Source organism: Caretta caretta, chromosome 6 (genome assembly GCF_965140235.1).
Source record: "Caretta caretta isolate rCarCar2 chromosome 6, rCarCar1.hap1, whole genome shotgun sequence".
In the NCBI taxonomy this organism is placed as follows: Eukaryota; Metazoa; Chordata; order Testudines; family Cheloniidae; genus Caretta; species Caretta caretta.
Window position 1 is genome coordinate 50,772,453 of NC_134211.1, and position 26,297 is coordinate 50,798,749.

At 43.8% G+C, this 26,297-nt stretch overlaps 1 protein-coding gene across 8 annotated transcripts in view; it reads left to right on the plus strand.

The window, feature by feature from the left end:
- TRIM44 (tripartite motif containing 44) overlaps window positions 1-26,297 on the plus strand; it is a 106,573-nt gene that overhangs the window by 69,406 nt on the left and 10,870 nt on the right. For 5 of the 8 annotated variants that reach the window (XM_075129518.1, XM_075129517.1, XM_048852372.2 and 2 more), the window contains one exon: window positions 25,369-25,492. In XM_075129518.1, coding sequence (XP_074985619.1) covers window positions 25,369-25,492 — 124 coding nt within the window. Of the gene's footprint in view, window positions 1-12,572; window positions 12,692-13,806; window positions 14,680-25,368; window positions 25,493-26,297 lie in introns of those variants that run through there. The other 3 variants (XR_007357028.2, XR_007357029.2, XR_007357030.2) reach the window with 2 other exon arrangements.

Sequence of the window (26,297 nt, forward strand, 5' to 3'; positions counted from 1 at the left end):
GAGGGTGGGATTTTTTAAAGCACTCTTTGCCAACCTAACTTTGCATCCAACTGAAGTCCATAGCAAAACTCCCAGCCCTGATTTATTTTGGTGTGTCGGTCTTTGCTTTTGAATATATTTTCTTTAGCAGTTTGGCCCAACCTGCTCAGGAATGCAGCAGAGATTATCTCTCTCAAGTGGGTCTCTTCAGGCGCAGCTGCGGCAGCCATAAAACCAATTGAGTAAATTCTTTACCTCTCAGGGGCATGTACTCATGATCTCTCAGGACTGAAGGATGCTTGCTATAGGATGCCTACTTGGCCCAAAAGCATAAAAGGCTTTACTGGTATATCCAGCCCTCCAGTTTGCCTGTGGTACAGCCCAGGCACTTTGTGCTCCTATTCTGTTGGCTGCTGTTAATTCACTCCATTTTCCCTGAGTAATGAGGATGGTGCTAGGAAAGAGAATGCTTTTGAAGGAAAAGAGAAATGTATCTCTCAAAGATGCAGCAGCTTCTTAGAATTCTGTCTCGGCCTCCAAAAGCTGATGCACGGACGTTGAGAGTTCCAAAGCTAGAATTCTGCAATATAGGCTGAGTTGGAATCCTATGGCATTTCTTAGTGAGACTGAGGTTACCCCTCTGTGTCCAGGCTGAGCTGAAGGTCAATTAGTTTCAGATTCTCCTAATCCATTGGGATACTAGCAGGGAGCTGGGCATGAGGAGGTATTAAAAGTATGAGATAGGTTGAGTTGTTCTGAGCTGATCCTTGCTTGCCTGCTGGCTTCCAAAAAACGTCAACACCTTGGTTTGGATAAATTCTACAATAGCAATTGTTGGCAATATTAAGCAACAGTGGTCCCTCTGAAGGTTACAACTGAGTTTCCACGGTAAGATTTTTGGTTCCCTCTCTAAAATCCACAGATGTATTGGTTTCAAAATCAGTAGTGAAATTTTTCTACAAAAATGTTTTGAAGTGAATCGGGCAGAACATGCTTGTGACCCTGAAAGACGAGCTGTTCAATATGTCTTCTTATACGCGTTAGTTCTCTGCAGCAATAGCAAACCTTTGGAAAGAGAGGGATCTTACGCAATGGCTCTTCACTGAGATTGAAAGTAAAAATTTCAGGCACACCTAAGTGACTTAAGAGCCTAAGTTCATTTTCAAAAGTGACTTCAGCTCTGAGGAACTTAAGTTAGCTGGGTGTTGCAACTCTGAGTGGAGCAGTGCCTAAATACCATTAAAAAGTTGGGCCTTAATCACTTAGAGCTTTTATATATAAATAGGGTGACCAAGTGTGAAAAATCAGGCTGAGTAGGGGGTAATAGGAGCCCATATTAAAAAAAAAGTCCCAAATATCAGGACTGTCCCTATAAAATCAGGACATCTGGTCACCCTATACATAAATATTTAGTTTGTGGCAAACTGGGATATGACTCTACCTCTCAGTAGCCTCCCGTGGACTAGCCATCCCTGTGGACCCTGTTGGTGCACATTAACAGTTTGTTAGTTTATGTTGACGTAGTTCCATTTCAAAGCAGACTAGATCAAAGCGTGTTAACTGTTGGTCTGTGTCAGTATGGTCCACATGGAAAGTTAGTCCCTGGCAGCCTAATGCAAGGTAGATTCACACCCCCAGCTTGCCACAACTAAATGTTGGTGTAGACAAGTCCTTAGAAGCTCTTGAAAATTTCCCCTAGTGCCTAGGACCAAATTATTTAGTTAAATTTTCAAATAAAATTGCCAGTGTTATAAGCTAAGCTTTCATTTAAAAAACAAAAAAGTCTTTCTAGCTCTTTTTCTATGCAGAGCCAGATCTTAAAATGTAAGTAGATAACACAAGTGAGATTTTTGTCAGTGTTAAAACCAGAAGTTTTCTACCTAAAGCCACACAAATGAGGTCCAGCAAGCCTCCTAAACTGTGGATTATTGTGGATCTTGCTCTCTTGCAAACTTGAGGAGATTCACAGAAAGGGTGACTGCATGTTCCTTGTGGTAAAAAATCAATGGACTAAAATCAATGCTAGAGTTTGTAAGCACTGAAACCCCACTGATTCCAGTGGCATTGCATCCATTTACTTCGGTGGTTGAATGTTCTGTCAGTGGGCTGTATTTCCCTGCTTAGACTGGGAGTGCATAGCCATTTGTTGTGTAGGAGTGGGGGTGTCTTTGTGTTTTCTTGTATCTTTGATTCAAGGGAGGGAGGGAAGTGCATAAACTTGAACAAAACATTTTCTGGCAGAATGATTTGGACAAAATTGCATGTTGCTGAAGAAATTGTGATTAAAATATTTGTCTGCATTCCACTCTGTGGGCTGGATGGCTGACAAACTTGTTTCTGCCCACAGCATGGGAGGGAGCTGGGGGGCAGGCAGCTGACACAGAACCAAAGATGGTGATTCTGGACAGTGCTCATTTCTTTCTTCATTACAGACAAAAACTGAATGTTTTGGGCTTTTCATTTTGCCATTTCTTGGTGAATAGCCTAAGATAGTGGGGTCTGCCTCTGGGACACCCAAATGGTGTGTGAAATAAACACACAGATTCTCAAAGCCATACATCTCTCACATTTCTGCCGGGGGGGGGGAGGGGGGTAAGCCCTAGCAATTGCTCACTTTCAGGTTTTTATTTTGATTTTAAAGTAACTTTAGTGCTGGTGAAAATCAAAGGTGCAGTAGTGCAAGTTTCACACCCTCTGTGCCTTGCTGATGTACATCAGTGCTCAACTGAAGAGATGCCCATCGAGGGAAGTTTAGGGTTAGGTTTGCATGCTCTCTGAGCTACATTTCAGCCAAGGCCTCACTCTGGTGCCGCTCGCCTACCTCCGATAAATATCTTGACTTTCTGTTTACTAATCTAGTGCAACACTGGAATTGAGATGTAAATGGTTTGTAGAAGACCCAATTTTTGTCCTGGTTTTTGAACAAATTAAGAAGGTAAATTTAGGCTGAATATCAGGATTTTTTTTTTTTCTACCCAGCAGTTTTGACAGACTGTGGAGTAGTTCCCTAAGGGAAGTTGTAAAAGGTCCTCTTCAGGAACCTGAAACTAAGTTGGCTAAAGCAGTGGCACTCGACCTTTCCAGTCTATTATACCCCTTTCAGGAGTCTGATTTGTCTTGTGTACCCCCAAGTTTCACCTCACTTACAAACTACTTTTTTTACAAAAGTCACAGCACACTATTACTGAAAAAAAAAGCTTACTTTCTTATTTGTAACCATATAAATATAAAATAAATCAATTGGAATATAAATATTATACTTCCATTTCAGTGTATAGTATGTAGAGCAGTATAAACAAGTCATTGACTGAATGAAATTTTAGTTTGTACTGACTTCGCTAGTGCTTTTTCTGTAGCCTGTTGTAAAACTAGGCAAACATCTAGATGAGTTCATGTATCTCTTGGAAGAGCTCTGATTATCCCCAGGGGTATGTGTACCACTGGTTGAGAAGCGCTGGGCTAAAGCACTAGTAAATGTACTGTAGTAAATATACTATGTACTAGTAAATGTACTGTAGTCAATAACCTGCAGTGGCCAGAGAAGACGCTCTCTAGAAGACCAAATCAGCTCAGATAGAGATGGAAAAAGACCAATATTAGGGAACAGCAGCAATCCTTTTACAGGAAAGTGTTAAGAGCATGTGCACTTGTATCTCCTTAGAGCCTTTGAAATGGCAGTTCGCCATTATGCAAGTCTCCCTTTAATTTATGTGTTACACCCATGTCCTCTATCACTTTTATTGATATGAAATCCAGCAACACATTGCTTTTTAAATGTCCTGCCATTTTGAATGCATTTGCTGTTCATTGTAATAGCGCTCATCATAATTAATTTATTTTGCATTTATGTGGATGTCACCGGCACTTTGGATTGTTTAGCTGTAATTTATGTTGGTAAATGGACACTTAAAAGCATTACCTGCATGTCCATTACTCTACCAAGAGAGCAAGGGTTAAGTGTGTTTGGATGTCAGGTTTGTATACCGCTTAGTCAGAAAGCTTCCACCTGGCTCAAAATGAGTGACCAGACATTCTTGATTGATTGATTGATTATTCCTTGTGACAGCGTATACCCTATCCAATTTGTTGCATATGCAACTTGCACATCAGTGTTCGTGCTATAGGTGTTCCGCTGTGATTTAGCAGTTGGCTCAGTTTAATGGGCCATGTACTATATCAAATATCTGTCTTAAGTTTTTCAGTTCAGGTGAAGAGGAGGGAAATCCTCTTAATTTATCATAAGAAGCATTCCTGGCTCCTTTGCTGAATGCTGTGTGTCTTTCCCCTCACATGTGCAGGCTTTAGCTGAGAGAGGCTGGCACTGAGATGACAAGCCTGTTGTCAGTGGATAAACTCTCTAGTTCAGTGATGCAGAATCTCTGCTCAATGAACCAAGAGAGAGAAATAATTTGGTGGCAGATGTTTTGGAGTTCAAAAAGTATAGACCTATAAATGCTGGTATGAAATGTAGTGTGTGGAGGAAGGGAAACAGAGGAGAGCAGAACAGGGGACCAGCGAAGCTAAGCACTCATGTAGGCCCAAGAACAAAGGACACAGAATGCTGAGATGAGGCATTTGGGCTCTTTGTAACATTCTTAATGTGGGAGCTGAGCTGCACTGGATGAGTCCCATTAAAGAACAAAAGCTTGTAGGGCTGGGTGCATGTGTAGAAGCACTAAATATTTCTTGACCCTTTTAAGCCCAATCTTCTGAGTGTTAAGCATCAGCTGGGAAGTCCCAGTGATTTCAGCAGGAGTCGACAGCACTAGAAACCAGCCAGGAAATGTTCTGCACAGGATTGGACCTCTGGATTACCTATACCTCCAACTGAGAGTTTGATATTATCCCCATTTTAAAGGTAGAGAAACCGAAGCACAGAGAGACTGAGTGATAGACTGAGTCAGTAATAGCTGGGATTAGAATTTGGAAGCTCCTGGCCCTCAGCCCTGTGCTCAGTCCATCTAGCCCTTCTCTCTCTCTCCTCTAGTCTCTCATTGTATAGCTCCATATGCAGACCTGAAAACAGGAATCCTAGATACAGCTTCCCCACATCCCCACCAATTGGGCATGACTTCCAGGCATGATACGCTTGTATTGCATTCTGGAGCGATGTATTTCTTGCGGTTGCATCCGTTAAGAAGTTATTGTCCCCAACGTCATAAGTTAAATATATATGGGATACAAGCACAAACAAAATGTCTGGTACTTCACCTGATCCCACTGTTGGGCTCTAACTAGTGTCCTAAGCATTAAATCAGGAGATAGAACAGAACATTTAAATCTAGAAGCAGTTGGTTCAATTTTTGGAGATGCTTGGGAGATAGAGGGCCAGGAAGGCTGTAGAGCGGAGGGTTGGGCCCAAAACCCAAGAGTAGAAAATACTGAATTGGGTCCTCTCAGCTATCCTTGGAACACTCTCACGTCTTGCAATGCATAATCCAGAGCATTTAATCTAATAAAGGCCCATGTCCCATGAGTTCTACTCACTTTAATGTAGTGTAATCTTTGGACCCTCTTATACACAAGGGAAAATCTGACTTGTGTGTTTGTGTGAACATACGAGAGAGAACTCTGAATTGTGAACAGTAGGCAGAGCATTGGTTAAATCTTAAATGAAGGGAAAGGGCTCCTCTTAGAGCCATTGTTCTTGGTTGTTTTTCAGCTGGAGACTTTTAACAACTAACACCTGCTGTTTCATGGCTGTAGCAATGAGTGGAAGCATTCAGTAGCTAGGCCCACTTCATCAGAAGTATGTGTGTGTTGCTTTAATGCTTCTGACCAAATTAATCTCTGCTGACTTCCACACAGCTCCAGCTGTAGCTAAGTGTGAGGACCATGATTTCCAGGCACATTTATCTGTAGTTTATTAGAAATGAGGGGAAAGGGTTAGTCTTTTTTCCACATGAAACTCAAAACCCCCAACCAATATCTGTTCTGTAAAGTGGTAGGATTCTCGGACATGATCCCGCAAGGTGCTAGGTCCTCATACCCCACTGATTTGAAATCAGGGGCCTGATTCTGCAAAGTGCCACACACCTCCAACTCCATTCATGTCGTGGCATGAGACTTTTGATTTCCTGCCTGTTCTGAAATTCAGACCTGGTTCAGTGGTGGGTTCACAGGTGATCAGCAGCCCGTCAAACCAGTGTAGGCTGAGTTTCAGGAGAATCTGTGCCAATTTATAGTGGCAGTGTGAAACTTGTTGATTTTATTAAAGAAGTTGATTTCAGCCCCAAACCAGACAACATATAAGGAGTTTTGCCCTGAATTTTTGGAACTATCTGAAGATTCAACTCAAAGCAACACTCAGGGGGATGCAAACCCAAAGTAAATTGGAATGGGAAACAGAGTAACAGCCATGTTAGTCTGTATTCGCAAAAAGAAAAGGAGTACTTGTGGCACCTTAGTCTCTAAAGTGCCACAAGTACTCCTTTTCCTTTTTGGAATGGGAAAGAAGGTTGTCACGAATGGAAACCTCTGAGTTTCACTCAATCCTAATAGTAAAAGGGAACATGGGCACATGAGCCTGCAGTGGTTATTATTGGCATTACCAGTGATGCCTAGATGCAATGGAAGATGTTCTTCACCTGTGCTTTGCAGGCCTGCGGAAAGCTGGCTGGTTACATGGTTCTGGCCCCTCCTTGTTTCCAGGTGCTAAACTGCATTAAAAGAGGTTAAATATACATTAAATGTTTCCCTAGAATGTTTTAATATAAGAAATCGCTGTAGAATCTTCAGCAATTATAGTTGTCAATGAGAAGCAGCCCAGGAGTTCATAAAATGCAGGGGATGTGTTCCTGACTTAATTTCTCTAGTAAGATGTAGTCTGCACTGTGTGAATGCTGGAGAACTGCTACACTACAGTGATTAGAAATGCCTGAGATAGGCAGTGTTACTAAATATAGAGTAATGGTAATTCTGTCAGGAACTGTTTACATGCCACCCTGTTGTCCAAATCTTCATAGAGTCAAAGCTGTTTGATCCAGGGGCTGTCCAATGATCGATTGAAGCAGTATATGATATGTGGTATGGCCAACCATAATCAGTAATGCTTTTTATGGGAGTGCAGAAAACAAGAACCAAAACCCTGCATTCAGAGCACAGTCCTGTTCTACCTACTGTGTAATTTCTCTGCTTCCCTTGCCGCTCTGGCTTTGTTCAAATCAGCTGAGCCAGCATAAAGAGATCTGACTGCTAGAGAACTGGGGGCATACTGCTTCATTCCCAGAGACAGGCCTAGGTTTGATAGATGCGTCAGCAAGTTGGAGTGAGATCTGGCAGCTCTGTGAAATCACTCGAAAGAGACAACCACCAAGACTAGAAACAAATGATAAAGATGTGAATAGCCTATTAAAGATGTCACGTGACTTTTAAAGAAGTGTTCCCCCACTCCAAAACACGCAGAGATGTGGCTAGAGATGTGATCTGAGCTTTGCATAATCTTAAAGTCCTCATATTTTTATTTTTATATCTGTTAGTCCCTTTTAATTTCAAGCTGTATTTTCCATCTCCACCACCTAACCTCCCTTGCCTTTTTAATTTAAAATATTCTATTAACTGGCACATTGTCTTAATGGACATCTTCTCTGGTCAGTTAGTGTGCTTGTTACACAAGACTAGGGCTGGGGCTGTTTTCGGGTTTCAAGAGCAAAAGTTTGTTCCCACTTGTGCAGAAGTAAGGTTTTGAATCTTTACAGTGTCTCTGCTTTGGAACAGAGGTGGGAAGGAAGCAATCTATGGAGGATCCCCACTTCTCCAATTAAAAGTACCAGTGATCCAGAGCCTCATTCAGTAGCTAGGTATATTAAGAAAGGCTAGCTATTTTGTGGTTAAGAGGATGTGGGAAAAGATGTTTAGGTCTAAGGGATTTGGATACCTAATTCCTATGGAAATAGTGGGAAATGAATGTTCGAATCCCCAGGCGGTTTTAAAAATTGCAGCCTTAGGCTAGGTCTACACTAGCACTTTTTTCGGTATAACTTACATCTCTCCGGGGTGTGAAAGAAACACCCCTTGAGCAACATAAGCTACGCCGACAGAAACGCTGATGTAGCCGCCAACATAGCTCCCGCCGATCGTTGGGGGTGGCTTAATTACGTCGATGAGAGAGCGCTCTCCCATCAGCATAGAGCGGCTACATCTGAGATCTTACAGCAGAGCAGCTCTCTGCCGCTGTAAGCTCTGTACTGTAGACGTGGCCTTAGATAACAGAACAGTATTAATTACAAAAGGCTTTGGGGAATTAGAGCTGAGATCTAAGTGCAGAATAACTGAAGAGCAATTCCTGAAGTCCTTACTTAGTACGTAGTTGGGGAAAAAATCCCATTGAAGTCAATAGGAATTTTTTGCTTGAGTAAACATTAGGGTTTAGCCAGTATAACAGCAGGCTCATGTTTCTAAGCAACCAGGTGAGAAACTTGACTGTTGCTGTCTCTGTCTCTGGAGTGGGTATTTTTCTCTCGAGTGGTATAGCTGAATCCTACTAACTGTGCTAAATGGCTCTCTGCTATAGTATGCCATGCTGACAACTGCACTAGAAATTCCATGTATTGACACTTGAGTTACAGGAAGTGGGCCTGAGCTACTCTGGGTCAGTTGTGTGCCCGCAATTGATTGTGGCCCTATTTTTATTGCATTTTCAGTTCACTGATGGGGTAGAAAGTTGTTTTTCCTCCATGACTTGCAGGCACACACTGGTATTTAGTCACCTAACTCCTAATGTTTGCACCCACAATTCAGTCTTGACCAATCATTATTAAAAATGTGAAGTAAATAGTTTGGCTATTAAATCCGATTCATTGTTCCGTTTTTGCATGCAACGGTAGCTGTTCATGTAGTTTGATTGCATGATCCAGAAATGGAAAATCCATTTTTATTTATGGTCCCAGATGTAAAGTACTCAAGTTCTGAAATCCTTCCAGATGGCTCAATGACCTGTCTTTTTTTCTCTCTTGAAAGTAGCATTGCTCTCATTAGTGAAGAGTGAAGGAAGAAGGCTCTCTTTTATTAAAAGGGAGAGTGGAGGACTGTCTTTCATTTGTGTCTAGATCCTTCCCCCAGCCCACCTTCATGATTTTCTTAAGTGTGTTTTAATGGCTGCCTGAAACTAGAAAGAGATTCCCTAGTGTGAGTTCAATTTGTCACCCTTGCTTGTTGCCAGAAGTGACCTTGTGGTTTGCCTCTCATTGTGACCTGCAAAAAGAACCCTTTGCTTTTGTAGAAGTGCAAGATAATGAGCCCGATTCATCCCTGTGTAAGGGCAGAGAAGAAGCAGCTAGCACCTCTTCTATTCTAGGGTGAAGGGGCTGGTATAGCGCGGAGTAGTGCAGCTGTGAGAGCTGTCCTAACTCGTGGCACTGTAGCAATGACCCCTATGGCCCCTTGCAGGGTGCAAAATTGCCAAAGCATGGGCCTGCCAGAGAACACCCTCTGGACCAGGGCTTTCTGTAGGGGGAGCTGATTCCAGCAAAGGTCCGCCTGTGCTGCAGATATGCCTTGAAATGGGGGTCTTGGGGCTGCAGTGCCAGTGTGAATTCTCTTTTACTTACTGGGAGATTAGGAAGAGGGCTGGAGGTTGTTCTTTATCCTAGCCCCGATGTCATGGGCATACATGCAGTCTCACACACACTTAATGATTTAATGAGCAAGACATAGCCAAAATATGCTACATACCTTTGAGGCACTCCTTGGGTTTATGTGAGCATGTGCAGTACTGGGAAAATAGCCACTGAGTGCGTACTTGGCGAGGTGGAGAGAACTGAGTAATTAGTGCAGGTCAGACTGACGTATGTTCAGCTTTACTTCTTCTGTGATTTTTCAGTAATAATGTGCTGTGCCACTTTTGCATTATGTCAGATTTTGTAAGCAAGTGGTTTTTAAGTGAGGTAAAAGCTGGGGTCTGCAAGACAAATCAACCTCCTGAAAGTGGTTCAGTAGTGTGAAAACTGAAATAGGTTAGAAGGCCTAAAGATAAGAGGGGGAATCTACCTTTGTCTCTAGTTTAATAGCTGCTATATTTCTTTCCAGAGGTGACTGCAGATCAGGACTGGATGAAGCAGTCCCTAATTGTACTCAGTTATACCAGTATAGGTCAGGAGCTCATTTTATTGGTGTATCTGAGAGAGCAATTTGATCCACTTTTTATACTGCACTCTGGGATCCTGAGGTGGGGTGAGGTTTAGAGTAAGCAAAGCATTTGCCCTATTTCCCCAGTGAAATGAATGTGCAAGTATATTCTAACCTGAGATGGTAACTGTATTGGATTTCTTACAACCTTCATATTGGAAGTATCTTTTGATAAGCCATGAACAAAAGAACATCTGACAAGTGGAAGATCTCAGCCCTTCTGAATAAGTGGATCTGTTGGAGGTCCTGAGGAGACATTTGTGCAGGGACAGTCAGGTGCTTCTCTAGCTTAGGATGGATGGCAATCTTTGAGGAGTTCACCTAGCTTTGTGTAATAATTGCTAATCTTGTCTTCACTCCCTCACCCCTCTTTCTGTGGTATATTGTCTTTTTAACGTGGCTCACATCATGAGGTTTCACAGCTATCCAGAGTTTGGATTTTATGGGGGAAGGAGATAACTGAGGGTGAGTCAAAGGCTCACGATCCCCTGTGTTAATTGGGAGATGGGAGTCATCCTGTCTACTCCTCTCTTCTTATTATATGGCATGGGAACTTTCCTGAGGAACGGATAATATTTTCGCAAATTATTTGGCAAACAGGATTCAACAACAAATTCAAGAAAAACCCCTTTAGTTTTAAGAGCAGAAAATGAGGACTTTGTGATTATCCATTATGAATTATTCCTTCAACTTTTGCCCCTTTCTGGGAAGAATGGTGTTTGACCTGGCTCTGGCTAACACTGTGAGGCTAAGGTCTTACACTCTAACCTCTACCACTGTGGAAATCTATATGTTGAAGCAAGGTTCAGAAACACAGTTCAGTCGCATTTATATGCTGGGAATCACCAGGTTCCCAAAAACCACATAAATTCCAGTATCTGGCTAATTGGCTAAGTCTTGTATCCTTCCCTTAAATTGCTGGACATGTATAGAGATATCAGCATTCTTTCCGATAATCATTCTTTCTTCCTCCAGGCTTTGTTCTCCCTGATACAGCATTTCAAAATGTTGAACACAGAATTTAGAGAAGCACATTTTACTTTTTGTGAGAAATTGGACATGAATGGCACAGAATAGGGCCATCTTTCATGAGGCAATGAAATAACTGCCTGTCAGCTGGCTCTTGCAGGTCAATTTTGTTAGGGAGCAAGGTTGAATTCAAACTAGTTTGACATCTACAGTACAGTGAAATGATACACTGTCCTGAGAGGCAGGCATCGGTGCTGGAGATATATGTGGAGAGAGGGTGCAGCTAGTGGAACTGTGAACATTAATCTAGCTTAAATGTTTGGTTCTCCTAGATAACAACAATGAAGTTTAGGTGGTGGTGGCCTTTCCATCCTTGATCCCTATTTTCAGTCTCTTGGACACTCCTCCCCATCTTCAGTTTGAGGTAAAACTTGTCATGCTTCAGCTCAGTTTAGAAGTCAGTTTGGTTTGGGAAAAGCTTCCTTACAAATCCATTTGACAGTTTTGAGTTTGACGCTTGAGAGGCGGGGAAAATGCACATTTTACAATTAAACTTTGCAGATGCTTTTCTTCACACATTGGTAGCTAAAAATGCCACTGCGTTGTAGCCTGACAAGTACATAGTCCTGAGTGATGAATGCATGCTTTCCCTGGTTGTGAAATGCCAACATTTCTTGTAAGAGAGTTGTGTAAGTATTGAAAGAGTGTACTTGGTGTGGATGACACATTATTTTCCTTAAGATCTGTAATCTACGCTGTGATGTGAAGATTCCCAGATCCCTAAGGGAATATGTTGAAATATACAAGTAGGAGAGGGGGAAGGAGCCATTTGTTACATTGGTATTTGGATGCTTTTGAAAACTGTACTTGATGCCTATTGGCAGGAAAAGGATTCTAGTACCCCTCTAACCAGAAAAGCCAGCTCTATATTGTTTCTTTCAATGATAAAAACAAAGGAAAATCTGGGAGTACAGTGAGGAAAGCAGATGAAATTTTAAAAAGCTCTTTTTTCTCTGCAAGCCCAGAGCAGTGAATGGCAATAACTGGACAGTGGTTAGCAGACTTGTTCAGCCACAGCTTTATTCTATGCTGTCCCATCCTCAACCCAAGAAATAGTTTCCCTTGGCATAATAGTTGGGGTGAAATCTTGGCTCTACTGAAGTAAATGGCAAAACTCCTGTTGACTTCAGTAAAGCTGGGATTTCATCCGAGACCATTTTGTTGCTCTAGCAATGTCTGCACTACACCTTTAGCAGTGTGAGGAGACCCCATTACAACAGCAATGCTCTGTATTGCTATCAGAATGTTAACTGTCCCCACACTGAGATGACCATGGCGTTTGCGGAGTTCAAATAGAAGGTTTAAAAGCGGAGTCCTATCTATACTACATAATAGAACAGCATTCTTACCGTGTCCCCGATCTAGTTCTCAGAGCTATCATGCCTAAGATTGCTTAATAACCAGTCTACTGCATTATTTTCTTTTAATGTTCTTAATAGATAGATGACTGACATCATCAACACAAGAAATATCATACCAGTGAAGGCAAAATTAATTTCTGAGGCTTGGATCATTGTGTCTGAGGAGAAAGAGGAAAGAAAGCATGAGTGTCCATAGGGTATGTCTACACTACGAAATTAGGTTGAATTTATAGTAGTTGTTTTTTCAGAAATCGACTATATAAAAACGATTGTGTGTCCCCACACAAAATGCTCTAAGCGCATTAACTCGGCGGAGTGCTTCCACAGTACCGAGGCTAGCGTCGACTTCCGCAGTGTTGCACTGTGGGTAGCTATCCCACAGTTCCCGCAGTCTCCGCTGCCCATTGGAATTCTGGGTTGAGATCCCAATGCCTGATGGGGCAAAAAGCATTGTCGCGGATGGTTCTGGGTACATGTCATCAGGCCCTCCCTCCCTCCCCCTGTGAAAGCAATGGCAGACAATCGTTTCACGCCTTTTTTCCTGAGTTACCTGTGCAGATGCCATACGACAGCAAGCATGGAGCCCACTCAGCTCACTGTCACTGTATGTCTCCTGGGTGCTGGCAGACGCGGTACTGCATTGCTACACAGCAGCAGCAACCCATTGCCTTGTGGCAGCAGACGGTACAATAGGCCTGAAAACCATCCTCATCATGTCCGAGGTGCTCCATGGGTGCAGGGACTAAATTAGGAGTGACTCGACCAGGTCAGTCTCTTTAGTCCTGCAGGCAGTCCTATTATACCATCTTATGGTGAGCAGGCAGGAGATGTGGATGGCTAGCAGTCCTATTGCACCATCTTCTGCCGGACAGGCAGGAGATGAGGATGGCTAGCAGTCCTGTTGCACCGTCTTCTGCTGAGCAGCCAGGACATGTGGATGGCTTGCAGTCCTTCTGCACCATCTGCTGCCAGCCAAAGATGTAAAAGATAGATGGAGTGGATCAAAACAAGAAATAGACCAAATTTGTTTTGTATTCATTTGCTCCCCCCTCCGTGAAGTCCTACCTGAAATACCAGAGGGAGGGATAGCTCAGTGGGTTGAGCATTGGCCTCCTAAACCCAGGTTTTGAGTTCAATCCTTGAGGGGGCCATTCTGTGTGACAGTTGTTGTTTTTGTTTCTCCTTGATGTAAAGCCACCCCCTTTGTTGATTTTAATTCCCTGTAAGCCAACCCTGTAAGCCATGTTGTCAGTCGCCCCTCCCTCCATCAGAGCAACGGCAGACAATCGTTCCGCGCCTTTTTTCTGTGCAGATGCCATACCACGGCAAGCATGGAGCCCGCTCAGATCACTTCGGCAATTAGGAGCACATTAAACACCACGCGCATTATCCAGCAGTATATGCAGCACCAGAACCTGGCAAAGTGAAACCGGGCGAGTAGGCGACATCAGCGCGGTGACGAGAGTGATGAGGACATGGACACAGACTTCTCTCAAAGCACAGGCCCTGGCAACGTGGGCATCATGGTGCTAATGGGGCAGGCTCATGTGGTGGAACGCCGATTCTGGGCTCGGGAAACAAGCACAGACTGGTGAGACCGCATAGTGTTGCAGGTCTGGGACGATTCCCAGTGGCTGCGAAACTTTCGCATGCGTAAGGGCACTTTCATGGAACTTTGTGACTTGCTTTCCCCTGCCCTGAAGTGCATGAATATCAAGATGAGAGCAGCCCTCAGAGTTGAGAAGCGAGTGGCAATAGCCCTGTGGAAGCTTGCAATGCCAGATAGTACCGGTCAGTCGGGAATCAATTTGGAGTGGGCAAATCTACTGTGGGGGCTGCTCTGATGCAAGTAGCCCACGCAATCAAAGATCTGCTGATATCAAGGGTAATGATCCTGGGAAATGTGCAGGTCATAGTGGGTGGCTTTGCTGCAATGGGATTCTTTAACTGTGGTGGGCCATAGACGGAACCCATATCCCTATCTTGACACCGGAGCACCAAGCCAGCGAGTACATAAACCGCAAGGGGTACTTTTCAATAGTGCTGCAAGCACTGGTGGATCACAAGGGACATTTCACCAACATCACCGCCCCTTGGCTCACTCTACTTCCCTGAAAGCTAACCACCCTCCCCTCTTCCCTTCGATCACTGCTTGCAGAGGCAATAAAGTCATTGTTGCTTCACATTCATGCATTCTTTATTAATTCATCACACAAATAGGGGGATAACTGCCAAGATAGCCCGGGAGGGGTGGTGGAGGAGAGAAGCACCAGGAGGGGTGGTGGAGGAGGGAAGGACAAGGCCACACAGCACTTCAAAAGTTTACAACTTTAAAACTTATTGAATGCCAGCCTTCTGTTACTTGGGCAATCCTCTGGGGTGGAGTGGCTGGGTGGCCAGAGGCCCCCCCACCACGTTCTTGGGCGTCTGGGTGAGGAGGCTATGGAACTTGGGGAGGAGGGCGGTTGGTTACACAGGGGCTGTAGCAGCGGTCTGTGCTCCAGCTGCCTTTCCTGCAGCTCAACCATACACTGGAGCATATTAGTTTGATCCTCCAGCAGCCTCAGCATTGTATCCTGCCTCCTCTCATCACGCTGCCTCCACCTTTCAGCTTCAGCCCCTCTTCAGCCCGCCACCTACTCTCTTCAGCCTGCCACCTCTCCTCCCGGTCATTTTGTGCTTTCCTGCACTCTGACATTGTCTGCGTTCACACATTTGTCTGTGTGGGAGGACAGCATGAGCTCAGAGAACATTTAATCACGAGTGCGTTTTTTTGCCTTCGAATCTTCACTAGCCTCTGGGAAGGAGAAGATCCTGTGATCCTTGAAACACATGCAGCTGGTGGAGGAAAAAAAAGGGACAGTGATATTTAAAAAGACACATTTTATAGAACAATGGGTACACTCTTTCATGGTAAACCTTGCTGTTAACATTACATACATAGCACATGTGTTTTCGTTCCAAGGTTGCATTTTGCCTCCCCCCACCACATGGCTAGCCCCTCACTCCTCCCTCCTCCCCATGGCTAACAGCGGGGAACATTTCTGTTCAGCCACAGGCAAACAGCCCAGCAGGAACGGGTACCTCTGAATGTCCCCTTAAGAAAAGCACCCTATTTCAACCAGGTGACCATAAATGATATCACTCTCCTGAGGATGACACAGAGAGATAAAGAACGGATGTTGTTTGAATGCCAGCAAATATACACTGTAGTGCTTTGTTCTACAATGATTCCCGAGTACGTGCTACTGGCCTGGAGTGGTAAAGTGTCCTACCATGGTGGACAGAATAAGGCTGCCCTCCCCAGAAACCTTTTGCAAAGGCTTTGGGAATACATCCAGGAGAGCCGCAAATGCCAGGGCAAATTAATCATTAAACATGCTTGCTTCTAAACCATGTATACTATTTTAGAAGGTACACTCACCAGAGGTCCCTTCTCTGCCTGGTGGGTCCGGGAGGCAGCCTTGGATGGGTTCGGGGGGTACTGGCTCCAAGTCCAGGGTGAGAAACAGTTCCTGGATGTCGGGAAAACCTGTTTCTCTGCTTGCTTGCTGTGAGCTATCTACAACCTCATCATCATCATCTTCCTCATCCCCAAAACCTGCTTCTGTGTTGCCTCCATCTCCATTGAAGGAGTCAAACAATATGGCTGGGGTAGTGGTGGCTGAATCCCCTAAAATGGCATGCAGCTCATCATAGAAGCGGCATGTTTGGGGCTCTGACCCGGAGTGGCCGTTTGCCTCTCTGGTTTTCTGGTAGGCTTGCCTCAGCTTCTTAAGTTTCACACGGCACTGCTTCGGGTCCCTGTTATGGCCTCTGTCCTTCATGCCCTGGGAGATTTTGACAAAGGTTTTGGCATTTCGAAAACTGGAACGGAGTTCTGATAGCAAGGATTTCTCTCCCCATACAGCAATCAGATCCCGTGCCTCCTGTTCGGTCCATGCTGGAGCTCTTTTGCAATTCTGGGACTCCATCATGGTCGCCTCTGCTGATGAGCTCTGCACTCACCTGCAGCTTGCCACGCTGGCCAAACCGGAAATTGAAATTCAAAAGTTCGCGGGCCTTTTCCTGTCTACCTGGCCAGTGCATCTGCGTTGAGAGCGCTGTCCAGATCAGTCACAATGGAGCACTCTGGGATAGCTCCCGGAGGCCAATACCGTCTAATTGCATCCACAGTACCTCAAATTCGACCCAACAAGGCTGATTTCAGCACTAATCCCCTTGTCGGGGGTGGAGTAGGGAAATCAATTTTAAGAGCCCTTTAAGTCAAAAAAAAAAAAAAAAAAAAAAAAAAGGGGGCTTCGTCGTGTGGACGGTTGCAGGGTTAAATCGATTTAACGCTGCTAAATTTGACCTCAACTCCTAGTGTAGACCAGGGCATAGAGGTCTTGCAGTCTTTCTCTTCTCTTTCTCTTCAGCCTTTGGCACTGGAAAGAGTAGGACAGTAGTTTTAGGTAACACAAGCTTAAAGATTTAGGTCTTGGTTATTAAGAACTATTAAAGGTACTAGGTAACCCAGCAATGCCTTGTTATGTTAAAAACGCCACTTGGGTACATTCTGAGCACAGCATCCATTGGAAGGAGGCCTGTAAATTCCATCAGAAAATTCCAAGACATGCATGAGGCTGAAATCTCCCACATAAATCTATTAGAGTTCATGCATAATTTACTTTTTATGTAGCTGTTTTGGTGCTGTGAAATATCGTTAACAATAACTTGCTTCCTTTAAAAACATAGTGATGTCTGCAGATAGGTAACATGCTCTTGGAACTGGGAAACCATTTTCTGCTTCATTAATTTATAAAATCTCCTTAATTATAAAACAAACAAAAACCATTTATTTTTCCCAGTATCCTAAGAGAGGAGATTGTCAGTAGACTTTGGCTGCTTTGGACCAGGAGCAGAAGCACAAGCCAGTGTTTAGATCCTACTGAGAATACCTGTTCCCTGGATGTACAGATTTATGAACTGTTAGCGCAGGGGTCCCATCTGATCTCAAATATAGTGTTATCATGCAGAGATGCTGTCTACACTGGCTTTTTAGACCTAAAATTTCCCTCTGGTGCAGCTACATAGGTGGTGTCAACAGTAAGAGTACTAGTGTAGACCAGCTGCTGCTACTTTTAAATGTCCAGTCTTGCTCCAAGCAGGTCTAGACAATGTTGGCAACTCTCAAGGCCTTGTCTACACTAGAGCTCGCACCACTGCAGCAGTGGGATATTTAAAAAAACATTAGTCTAGTATAGACCAAGCAAGGGAAAGAGAAGATCTCTCCAGGATTCAAGCTGCATTGGACTTTATCAACTAAAGGGACCAACATGGTGGGGAACAAGAGGGTTGGTTGCAAAAAGCAGTGGCAAGTCAAAATAAGGAGTTTATCTTGCAGCCTGTATCCCCCTTTATCAAAGGGAGATGTAGGATCAGTGTTGACCATCTTTCTGGTGATCTATGTGAAATGAGTCAGTGGTCTTTCTTTTGTTCTTAGTAGGAAGCTCATCTGCATCACAACTAGCCCGCACACTCTCAGTCTTAGCAGAGAGGCAAAAGACAGAATGCAGACTGACTTGTCCTGTGGGCCGTAGAGGGGTTCCCGCTTAAAATAAGACCGAGGACATGCTAGTGGGAGAGCACAGGCACTGCTGGGGGGTAGCTTGCACTGCTGCTGTACCTGTTCAGTGAATGAATCGAGGACTTCACTCCCGAAGGTGGTTGATCTCAGCACTTTTCATGATCCCTGAATTCACTGAGAGGTCTCAGCCCAACAGCGTGCTGCGCTGTTGTTGTGGAGGATGTCTTACTGTGGGGGATGGTGAAATGGCACTTGCATGTCATGTAGGGTTGTAGAGTAACAGCCGTGTTAGTCTGTATTTGCAAAAAGAAAAGGAGTACTTGTGGCACCTTAGAGACTAACCAATTTATTTGAGCATAAGCTTTTGTGAGCTACAGCTCACTTTATGCTGCTTTGCCGGGGATAGACCAGGAATGGAGTCTTAGAACTTTTTGTAAGTAATCTAGCTAGGTACGTGTTAGATTATGATTTCTTTAAATGGCTGAGAAAAGAATTGTGCTGAATAGAATAACTATTTCTGTCTGTGTATCTTTTTTGTAACTTAAGGTTTTGCCCAGAGGGGTTCTCTATGTTTTGAATCTAATTACCCTGTAAGGTATCTACCATCCTGATTTTACAGAGGTGATTTCTTTACTTCTATTTACTTCTATTTCTATTAAAAGTCTTCTTGTAAGAAAACTGAATGCTTTTTCATTGTTCTCAGATCCAAGGGTTTGGGTCTGTAGTCACCTATGCAAATTGGTGAGGCTTTTTATAAGTGAGCTGTAGCTCACGAAAGCTTATGCTCAAATAAATTGGTTAGTCTCTAAGGTGCCACAAGTACTCCTTTTCTTCATATAGGGTTGTGTTACTGCAGCTTTTAGAAAGATAGATCTCAGCCATCCATCTGTGTCAGAGGATCTTGCATGTCTGCTCTCTTGATCTCCAAGGGAAAACCTCAGGCAGTGAAAAGTATTCCAAGGTCTCCCTTGCTTCCTGCTTCTTCTAATCTGCATTCTCAGGAATGAATCAAAAGTGTGAAAGGAGTTTGTGTTTGGTCCTATGCTTTAAAGGGCTGGAGGGGAAGAGCAGGGAGAAAAGAGATGAGATCTATTTATCAGCCAAGAACAGACTTTTCTCGTCTGACACTTCAAGGTCTTATTTGAGCAGACAGTCTGGTGAGAATAGTTACACGTGTGTGTCCTACTCCACCAGCACCTTAATAATAAATAGTGATGTTATAACTAATACTCCAAGAGACTGGAGTGTAATTTTTCTGTTTTATCTTAGTCTCTTGCTGCAGTGTTGTGTATATGTGTGCTTTTATATTGAGCTGGCATCTTTCTGCATCGAAAGGGAAAACATAAAATAAAATGCAGGTTTGGCCAGATAACCAGTGAGTTTGAGTAGAAACTTATCCTATCTCCTGTCTGGGCTGTGTAACTCTGCCTGTTAGGGGCAAATGAATTTTAAGAAAACAAAACCTGGCACCTTACTGCCAGCCACTCAGAGTCTTTCCCTCCAATGGGGAAAACTCTCCGGCCTGTGAGATCGCTTATGAGAATTTGTAGTTCAAAATATCTAGAAATAAAAAGGCAAAGAATTAGGAGAGGCAGTGTATTCCAGTGGCTAGAGCAGTGGATTGGGAGTTAGACGACCTGGATTCTGTTCCCAGATCTGCCAGTGATCTCAGGCAATTTACTTTCCCTCTGTTTCCCCTTCCCCACGCTCACTTCTTCTCTTTGTCTGTTTAAATTGTAAGCTCTTCAGGGCAGTGGCATTCTCTAGCACAGTGGGGCCCTGATCTCTGTTTGGGGCCCAGAAGTGTACACTAATAAATACAAATAGGTGGGGAAAGCACTGAAAATTCCCATTTCTGCTTTTGACTTTCATTCTAGGTGACCATTTGCTTCCAGGAAATGTGTGTAGATATTATATATATTTGCATAACGAAAATATATAATGCCTGAGACTTAATACAACACTTGCCTTCCCAGTGAGAAGAAACTAGTGATGTGGAATTTTTTTTTTCCACTGACATTTAGTGACCATTCTATTAACAAAGAGTACAGAAGAGATTAAGTGCCTGATGATGTTGTCTTCGCTGATCCTGGAATTTTAATTTTGCCAAACAAGTGTGAAACTCTCTGGCAAAGGGGGAGACCATTCTGCAAGCTGAGGAGCCTGATCTTTCTTGGCTTGTCCCCTAAGATGTTCTTCCCGGTGATATACTCATGACTGGCACGTGTTATCATTCCGAGTGCTCTCCCGGTTGTGTATAATGGTGTAAAATGTTTTTGAGAGCCCTGGAGTGTGGATCCATTGTATGAAACATTCTCTGTCTACTTCTGAAACATCTGTGTTTTTGCTGCCTCCAGCAGGATTGCACTGAAAGTGTTCCTGATTATTTAAAACACAAACCGAAACCTGGGCCGACTGAACCTTCGTGGGATAACTTGTTTTTTCTATAGGGCTGGCCAGCCTGTTGGTTTGTTTTCCCCCTCCCCAAGAAAAGGTCCTCTGCTCTCCAAATGTTCATACTGCCCCCTTCTATTTACTAACTTCCCCTCCCAGCTTAATATCATGCCAAACACCATCCTAAAATAGGGATGATCTGGCTCCTTCCTAAAAGTAGAAAAGAAAAATATAGAGCAATCCTCCACAGGCAATGGGTTGAATTAGTTTCAGCAAGTAGATCTCCCCCATTTCTATTATCCATGTTTGAAGCTTGTCTCCAAATTGGCTAGAAGGGATCACTGTGGTGTAGTATGAGGCGCATTCCCTTCCTCTGGGGACTGAGCGCCCTGCCAGCTAGGGAGAAGAGGTTACTCCTATTCTCTCCAGCTGCAAGAACACCCACCCCAGGAGAGGGACAGATCTGATGGAATTAAAGAGATTAACTAAATGTCAGCCAGGTCTAATCAGAGGCAGATAGAACAGGTCAGGTAGATTTTGGGGGGGGGCACATGATTGAATATGACACTTTAATGGGGCCAGTTTTATGAGATCACTGGTTATGAGCTGTCTTCCATCACCTCCTTTTGGGGGTTGGGCCATCCGTTCAGACTTCACAGGACACTAAGAAAGTGCGGGGATTTTCCCCAACCACCTTTAACTGAGGGCATCGTGTACTCCAGGACCCTCCTCCTTCCAACCTGCAAACCCTTGAAAGAAAAGTTCCATTAATTGCTGAGGTTGCCCCTTTTTTCCCTTCCCCGGCCCATCCAACTCTTTTCAGAAACTGTCCCACCCTTTGGTTGCAGACTGTTCTTTTCCCCACCTCTCCATTTGTCCCAGCAGTTGTCTGCAGCTGTGCCTCTCTGGAGGCCATCACTCTATTGATGTCTTGCATAAACTGGGAGATTGTTCTCCCCCACCATCCCGCCGCCCCATCTCCTTTAAATGATGGATAGGCTGCAAAATAGTCTGTGTGGAAGATGAATACACTGGGGACACTTTCAGGGTGCCTCACAAAATGGAAATGACTTCCTGAGATTCCCACTGTTTTAGAGAGCCATTCTGCTACTGCTTAGCATAACTTCTCAGGATAAGCCTCAAGTATTTACTGAAGACAGCCTGTCACCCCTCTTTAGTTGGTTACCTTGGTGCTGCTTGTTTGCACAGTGAAGCATGCAGTATTTTTATGAGTAAAGCACCTGCATTTCTGGCCAGGCTGCTCAGGAGAACTACGCCAACCATTTAAAAATATGACCAACAATATTAAGCTCAGTATTAAAACAAACAAAAAAATGTAACCTAAACAAGAGCATCATCTCAGAATCAGGGAAGGGCCTCACCCGTGTAACACTTGCTTAAAATACAGTGTGACTCTGAAAGTGAGTTTTCTAATCAGGGATTTATTCTGCACTATATACACCTGCTTCTGCAGCAGTACAGACTGCTGATGTGTGGACAAGCAATTGCCATCCTATATATATACACAAACGTGTACAGTTCATAAACATGATAGGGTACAACGAGCACTTTGTTGGAGGCAATGACCTGTTGCACGGAAACAGATAAACCAATTTGCACACAGCTGTGTACACACACTTACACAGTAGAGGTTTTATATGCACTGTGTAGATTCCTGCATGACCTTCAATTGCTTACACACAATGCTAGTGCAGTATAGCATATGCTCACTTAGAGTGGTCTGAGAAGTCTCTTGGTTTTAAGCAATTGCTAATTTTTAGCTTAATGAGAGAGTGTGGACTAATGGCCAGAACAAGGGATTGGGAGTCTAGCTTGCTGGATTCCATTCCAAACTCTGCCCCTGACCTGTTCTGTGACCTTTGGTAAATCTGTTAATCTCACATTGCTTCATTTCTCCTATCTGAAATGAGCATGGTGATACTTGCCTTTCTCATAGGGCTGTTGTGAGGTTTTGTTAATGTCTGTTGAGATCCTCTGATGAAAGGCCCAACAGAATTGCAATGGTATTATCATTATCTTCCAGGCTTCTCTTCTTTTACAGATACACGTTCACTTGCAGTCAATATCTAATTATTAGCACAGATTTCAGCAAATCAAGATGAGCCAATAGGACTCCATTCTTTTGTCCCCTCACAAAGAAGAATGCTCTTTCAAGACTTTGGCACATGAGCCAATCAGATGAGCTTTTGTGTGTGCTGAGGACAACTTGACAGCAAGGATACCCCAGAGGCAGAATGGGTGAACTGCTCTCCCTGGGGAAATGTTTTTTGCAGAACCCCTGATTAGTGTGTTGTGCTCTGGGGTGTGCTCTGAAGAATTTCAGTTTCTCGTCTGGGTTGGTAATGACTGAAAGTTGTGATCATCTGACGGCTTATTTGCTGAACCTGTGTGAAATGATTTTCTGCAGTCTCAGTCCAAGTCCCAACGGACAAGTAACCACATCACAAGCCATTACTACATATGGCACTAGTTGATCTTTGCTGGCCATATCAGCAGAGACCAAGGACCAGGTAGACCATGGACACTGACATTCACTCTACTCATTCCCTAGCAACGTTCCCTGCTGCTCAGGGTTGAGGCGTGCTGGCCGGGCCCATTGTGGGGGGAAGTTTACACTGCTGTTTCCTATGCTTCCACCTGCTCTGTGAATAAATAAAGCTTCAGTCTTCAGGGCTGTCTGTCTAGCACCTTTCAGTAGCACAAAAAGAAGGACCAAAAGAAACAAATGAATTCTTCAGCATGGATTAGGAATTGGTTTTAAGATTCCTCATTGCCTCCCTTTGCAGCCAGTACTCATGTAATGGAAGGGGAAGGGTGTAAGCGAGTGCTGTCCTCCCTGATTAGCTGGAGATATGTCCCCTGCTGTTGCCTGCCGTGCCTCTACTAGTTCCTATTTTCCTTTTCCTGAGGGCATGTCTACAATTAAAAATTACAGCTGTGCTAGTTTGTTAGTCTCTAAGGTGCCACAAGTCCTCCTTTTTTTTTTTGCGAATACAGACTAACACGGCTGCTATTCTGAAAGCTGTGCTACTGTAGCACTTCAGTGTAGACATGACCTGTGCCAACAAGAGGACTTCTCTCTTTGGCATAGGTAATCCACCTTCCCAAGAGGTGGTAGCTAGGTCAATGGAAGAATTCTTCCAGCAACCTAATGCTGTTTATGCTGTGGATTATGTCAGTGTAGCTATTATCTCTCGGGTGTAGCTTTTTCACATGCCTGAGAGACATAGCTATGCCGTTGCAAGTTTCTAGTATAGACCAGCCCTGAGTTTCCTAAGTGGGGAGATATACATGTGTCTTGAAGGCTGCTCACAGCTGGATGCAGAGTTCAACACATTGCCACAAGAGCAGATGTCTTATGCAGAAGACAGATTAGTGCAGCCGTACACAGAGATTAATAGATAGATTTAGCCAGAATTCTTGGTTGGTGTGTGCATGCTAGTTTCTGGGTCGTGTGTTGCTGATTTCATAGTGAAATAAGATTTCCCTCATCCCCACTGTGCCGATACTATTCTTCCTGCCTATTTGTGTCAGCAGGCAGCTCCGTCTAATCTGCTCATTACTGTGTTTGGTTTTTATATTAGTTTAGAAGAGTAATAGACATTTATGGTGCACCACTCAAAGTACAATTCCTAAGGACATTTACCTGTGAGAGAGATTGTTATCAGTGCATAGAGACCCTAGACAGACAAACTGAGCTTTCATTTTACCAGCATTAGTGAGAAGTGACTGGAAAGCCAGGCTGAGCATCTGTGAAAGCAAAGGGGGTGGTGAGGTTGTGAAATTCTCCAATATTGCATGGTGCACAGCCGAGCCAGAGCATCAGGAGACGTGTGAACCCATTAATCATTGGAGGGCAGCTGCCAGCTCTCTGACTTTAATTGCGGGCCTTCTAATATTTAAGCTGATTTTGTGGGGTAAGGGGCGCTGTTAGAGAATTTCATTGCCCACTCAATGAGGTGTGAACTTAACTCAAGTTTGCCGAGTGACTTTCAACTACTGGGGGAAATAATGTTAGCACCATTTTCCTTCAGAGATTGCTGTCTTGGCAGCACGTTTAGATTTTTGTATTTTTCTCTCTCTCAATTTCCTGTTGCCCAGGCCCTCTATCTCAATGATTTACAATCTGCTGCATTTTTATTAAAGATTCTCATGGAGGGAAACTGCTTTGGAGAGAGTTGCTTTTCAATATCCCTGCCCTGAGAAGGGGGGTGAGAGTTGGGAGGGAAACAGTTACTTAACAGGGAGAGGTGGTTCGGGAAGTGTGTATTTAAGAAGAATGGTTGAAAGTGTATCTTATAAATTCCACCCACTTTCTAATAAAAGAGGGTGCCAGACTATATAAATCAAAACACCTGCCTGGCCCTCAGGACTATGTGACTTTGCACTACAGCCAAGCTTTTCAAGAAACCCAGCTGCATTGTTGCAAGCAAAATAGGGATGCACCCCCTCTCCCTTTTTGTTTTTAATTGAACAGAAATTGAGCCCTGATTTGTCATTCCATGCTCTATATAATTTTCTCCTATGATTTTTTTAAATGGTGGTTCTGTGGCATTTGGTAACCTAGTGCTACCACCTGGCTAACCTGTATTCCCAAGAGTATGCAAGACAATGAGCCTTGAATCTAATATTGCACCGATGTTACACCAGCCTTTTCTTTGATTTCAGTGATGTTACTCCTGATTTTACACTGGGGTAAGTGTGAGGAGAATCAAGCCCTGTGGATGCAGCTTGCAGGTGTATAGCTTGTACACCTGTTACAAGGTGCAGCCCTGTGTCCAGAGGAAGGCTTCTTTGCAGGTCATCTGTCACACAGGGGGAATCATTCATTGGTGTATTGTTTGCGTGGGCTCTCAGCTCTTTTCCCATCTCTGTTTTGTTTGATTACAGAGCTGATCCTTTCCCTCCTGCCTCTTCTTCCCAAGGAAACGGGCGATATGATGACAAGGACCCATCGTCGGCTAACGGGCCCTGCTGAGACAAGACGGGTTTGGCTGCAGTGGAGACATTACAGGTATTTTTCATTTCCTCATCAACTGCTACCTCTTAAATTTACAACACAGGTAAAGGTAGGAAGGAGCATGCTCCTCCAGTGACCTCCCACACCCAAGTGATGTCAGGGAACTGACTGAGCAGGGATAAGGTCCGCCTGCTATGAATAGAAGGACAAGCTAATTTATTTTGGTTTTTACATTGCACCCCTCACCATGTATCTGAGCACCTTCTAGGGATACATTAAGCAGTGTGACTGTCCCATGTTGCCTTCTTCAGAAGAAGGTAAGGTCTTTGAAAATCTCCGTCTAAGGTGCTATGTTATCTAGGCACTCAAATCCCATTGAATTTCAATGGGATTTGGGTGGCCTAATTTCCCTAGGAGCCCTTTGAAAATCTCAGCTTTAGCCAGTATGTGCTGGGTGAAAAAAGTCTCGAGCCCAATATGGCAAACATGTCATTGGTCCGATGCTAGTCTGGGGATCATCTGTTCACCATGTTTACTCACCTTGCCCCCATTTTATATTCCATCTCTTGGTAATGCTAATAGATTTTTCTTAAGTCATAGTAAAGTTGATTCATGTGCTGGGAAAAGGGCAGCCCAGATGTGGTTGATTAGTCATATTTTCTTTAATCTATTTGGATTTTCAGCCCCATGTTCAGTAGTAAAAGCAAAGGGGAACAATAAGATCTTGCTTTAGGTTTCATACCAGTGGAGTCCAGAGATGCAGTTCAAACTCTGCAAGGCTTCTGGTGGGAGTCTTTCACAAAAGACACTTTGTTCCCTTTGGGACAGATACCACCAAAGAGTAGAGTTTATTTCGTAA